Below are 4,682 nucleotides of genomic sequence, written 5' to 3'. Positions count from 1 at the left end.
AAAAAATGAGAACTTTTAAATAGTTAATTTGATATTAATATTGATATATATATTTTTTTCAATTTTTTATGATATCTTCAAATTTATATTTTATTAAAAATGAAAATCATTATTATTTTTTTAAAAACACATAAAATCGTATTATAACATCGACAGAGACAAATAATAAAATAGAACATTAAAAAAATGATGATATGTTTCGCTACATTGCACGAATATTCTTTTAGTGTATATATATATACACTCCATAAAATTAACATTTAAACCATTGATATATGTCACATATCACTCATCACGAGACATTCATACTTGTATAATATAAAGTAAAAAAGAATTAAAAAAATAAATTAAAATCTATTTTAAAATTTCATTTTTAATTAAGACGGTCTCAAATTGTTCTTATCCTTGCACATTACCAGTGCAACAACATTAAGTTTATAGGAGCCCAAACGTTCAAATAAAATACTTTGTAGAACTTAAATTTATAAGATACAATCAAAAAATATTACATCTAAAAATGTTTCAATAGGTTTTTAGGATGTTTTTAAATGTTTTAACATGTTTTTTAAGATGCTTTTAACATATGATGTTGTACAGTTGTAGTAATTATTTTATACGACAATATTTAAAAAACTGTCGTATAAAAAAAAGTTTTTAGGACACTTTAAAAAAAAATAGATAATGTGACACTTTATTTTAAAAACGGACTAATTGGAACTTGTTAAAATGACCAGAAACATCCTGTACAGCTATTGCAACACTTTAAATGTGACATATTATAGTTTGATCCTATAAACTTAGGTGTTATAAAATATTTTATTAGGACGCTTAGAGCCTTTTAGTTAACAACTTAATGAACTTAATGACACTCATAGCTTATTGGATCAGCTATGCATGATTGTTTGGTAGTGACTAATTCATGATATTGAAAGTGGCTTATTTAGGGATTTCTTATTTAAAATAGCTTATATATATTTTATTTTTTTTGTAAAAGTGTTCATCAACTTATGTGGTATCAAATTGAAGTTTTATAAAAAAATTGTTTGGATTAGCTTATGACGGTACCGAAACGTAATAAATTGATAAGTTATTTTTTAATGTTTGACAAATTTTGCTTATACATGTAAAATGATCAAAAAGGACGTTCATAACAAAAAAACACAAGAAGGGGCTGAACAGAAACCTTTCGATCTGAGAATCACATCTTGTAGTTATCGATCAAATCCTCTAGCTATTTGTTACTGAAATTGCTATATCAAATCGATTAAAACCTCAATAAGCTCCTGATCTATCCAGTCTGAATTTCCGACTCAATCGAGCTAGCAACTCTAGATATCTCGTGTGAGTTGGCTCGACGAATCTGGAACGAGCTAAGCCCGACTCAATCGAGCCATCAACTCTGAATTTCTGACTCAATCGAGTAGAGCTTTAATGGAGGACAAATGGGAAAAAAAGCTTATGTTGCCATCGGTTTTCTTGGAATCAGGGTATTTCTGCAAATCGTGGGAAGCTTGTTGGAGAGCTTGAAGGATTTTAAGAACTTGTTTGTCAACTTTAGGGTTGAAACAGAAACTATCGCCTTCAGCTTCAACTTCCCTGGCGTATTGCAGGGAGAGAAGGTTACGGACTCCTTGATCAGATAAAGAAAAGCGTAAAAAGATAATATGGTTTTCAAAACTGATAAGTTGTTTATGATAAGTTATAAAGGAGTAACTTATCAAAAAACTATTTATTACCGGTTTGATACCGGTATAAACATTAATTTTCCCCCATCCAAACAATAAAAACTGCTTATTACCGGTATCACATCGGAATAAGTCATAAGCACTTTAAATAAGCAATCCCAAAAACACCTCTCAGTAAGCTTCTACGGGAGAGCTTTATGCAGAAAATCAAAATTTTTCTAAGCATATCATTCCTAATTAAAATACATGCTCCTTTTATTTATGAAAAAACTCCTCTAAACAAAAACCTTAATTTTCTATCTAAATCTAAAAAAAAAAAAAAACGTTATCCATCCATATAAAGACATTTTAGACCCAATTTCCCTAAAGTGTACTAAAGAATTGCCACCTCCCTTTTTTCTTTAATTGTTACGATGCAACCCATTCACAAACTGGGCCAAATGATTCGGCCTGTATTGCATGGGAAATTGGGCTTTAACTGTGCAAAATGGTTGGGCTGGTCTGCTTGCCTTGGCATTGTTTATTGTTTAATATCATAAATAATAAAAAGGAAAGATTATAGGACACGTAATTGACAATGTCAACACTTGTTAAAACGTGATTAAAAAACGTTCAAAAATTTCCAAAAAACCTATCGTAACATCTTTTAAATATGATGGTTTTTGGTTTTATCTTGTAAACTTAAATTCTATACAGTATTTTATTCGGGCGCTTAAACGTTTTAAACGTCCTATAAAATTAATTCTCTACTTAAATAAAAACAATCACATATATAACAACCAAAGTCTCCTTCAAGTCTCATCTAATGTGTCCCCACCTTATTATTTTTTTATATGGTCATATACTTGCCTCCTTCAAGTCTCATCCAATGTGTCCCCATCCTATTAATTTCCTGGATCTGTCTCTGTCTACCAACATAATTTAAATTAGCTACTTATATATGGACTTATCCAAAACAATTAATAGAAGTTAATTGTTGGATTAACTTGCAACGATCTTTGTTTATGATAACTCTACTATGCTAGGGTTAAAAGCACCATATTATTTGAACATTACACACTCAAAAGGAACAACATCTTGTATATTAGTTTTATGCACTTTGAGCTTCTAAAAAGGCATTGAAATCCTCCCGAGCCTTGCGTAAGCGAGGCGTGATGCAAGACGAAGGGGATGTCGGGGGATCAGACGTCGAAAAGCGAACACGACGACAACCCTCTTGTGATTTTCTTTCTGCTGATCCACCACCACCACCCGTCGTCTTAAGAACTCCTTTCACACTCTTGTTGAACACGAAGGCCGAGTTCATCGGCAAACTAGCATCATTCACGTTCGTCCGTATCAGCTCCAGCGGAAGATCAAAATAGAGAGCAGATGAATGCTGATCATCATCGCTTTGGATGGCCGACGACCTCCATGATCCACACTCAAATTTCTCAAGTGAAACCCTCTGTGAGATCACATTTCTGGTTCCTTCTGGTTCCACCCTTCTGGCTCTCACCGGTTTACCCTTACCAAAGCCCGGCAAGAACAAACAAAGAGCTCCACATTTAAACTCCGAATCCACATTGTTAGGTTTTATAGCTTCATTTGGCATGGTTCTTCGATGATCTTGACCATCAGTAACTGCAGTTGGCTTGGTGGAAGACCTACGTTCACATATAATAGCAGCCACGGAAGTATCAAAGGCGCTATAGGGTACAGATGATCTGTGTTCACCACCAGATTTGCTTCGTTGAAGGCGACTGTTGGTGGGAGATCGAGGTGGGGGTGTTGGGTTTTGAGTATGATCAGTAGGTCTGATCTTGGATGAAGCCATGCGAGGTGAACTCGGAAGGCTGGTGGTGCTAAGGAACTTGTATTTGGTGGGTAACGATGGCAATGGTTTAGCGGGACTTGACCATGATCGATGGGTGCTATGTATCATGGATATTGGATCTACAGAAACCTGCTTCTCTGCGTCTATGCTCTCATTCATGATCAACATACTGATGATGATCGAGGAATTGGATGATATATATATATATATATATATATATAATTGTTACAAGTGAAGAGTGATGAACTGATCGATGTGTGTGTGTCTATATATATATATATATATATATATATATATATATATATATATATATATATATATATATATATAAGGGCTGGGGAGTACAGATAGTAGTGATGGCCATGTCTTTCACTTGTCAACCATATACCACAAACAAGTCAACAGATTACTTGTTTGCACGTACAAAAATACGTTTAAGACTTATATATAAATTTATATTGGTTTCACGTATTAATATATGAATCTTTAAATGGTTCGGAATCTCGGTTCTAAATTTTGAATTATTTACATATAAATTAAGATTAAGAGTCACATGTGAACTATACAAGGTTTCAAAATAATGTGAGGCGTGGCGTGGCGGCGGGATCAAGCCTCAAGCCTCAATCCTTACGAGTTATGGCGAGGCCACGGCGTTTTTCAAGGCGTACATCAAGGCGGCAATATATATTTATATATACACACAATATTTTGGATAATAATGTAGAATATATCAAATTCATATGAAATAATAAAACTAACAAGAAAGAAGGAACTTTGATACCAAATATATAAAACTTATAAAAATGATATCAAACTGCAAAATCGGGATTAAATATCTCAAATCTCAACTCACTACTTTCTTCCATTTTCAAAGAATTTGTGTTTGACTTTTCGCGTATAGAAATGAAAGTAAGTATTTACCTATTTAGGATTTTAGTTGTTAAGTTTTCTTTTATGTTTATTTAAGCTTTTAGTCTACTACATAATTATCATTTAATTTACCCCTCTAGCTATTTATTAGAAAGACCTAACACCTAAAAAAGAACGCGTTGGAATGCGTAATAACACGTCATAGCGTGGCATAATGTTGGTCCCAAAAGGGTCTACAAGAATACTAAACAGGTTGTAGAAGGGGGGGGATGAATACAAACACAATTTTCAAATTTAAAATATATATTGAT

The 4,682-nt window shown here is 33.0% G+C and overlaps 1 protein-coding gene across 1 annotated transcript; it reads right to left on the bottom strand.

The window, feature by feature from the left end:
* Positions 1-2,753: 2,753 nt before the first annotated feature.
* Positions 2,754-3,660, bottom strand: LOC112505165. Its single transcript, XM_025109109.1, has one exon. It carries the CDS (start codon positions 3,658-3,660, stop codon positions 2,776-2,778), a length of 885 nt encoding a protein of 294 aa, XP_024964877.1. The 3' UTR covers positions 2,754-2,775.
* Between the last annotated feature and the right edge of the window lie 1,022 nt (positions 3,661-4,682).

This window comes from Cynara cardunculus, unplaced genomic scaffold (genome assembly GCF_001531365.2).
Source record: "Cynara cardunculus var. scolymus isolate 2C unplaced genomic scaffold, CcrdV1 Un_Scaffold_8788, whole genome shotgun sequence".
Taxonomy (NCBI): domain Eukaryota; kingdom Viridiplantae; phylum Streptophyta; class Magnoliopsida; order Asterales; family Asteraceae; genus Cynara; species Cynara cardunculus.
Note: the sequence above shows the minus strand (reverse complement) of the source record. Positions and strands in the feature narration are given on the sequence as shown.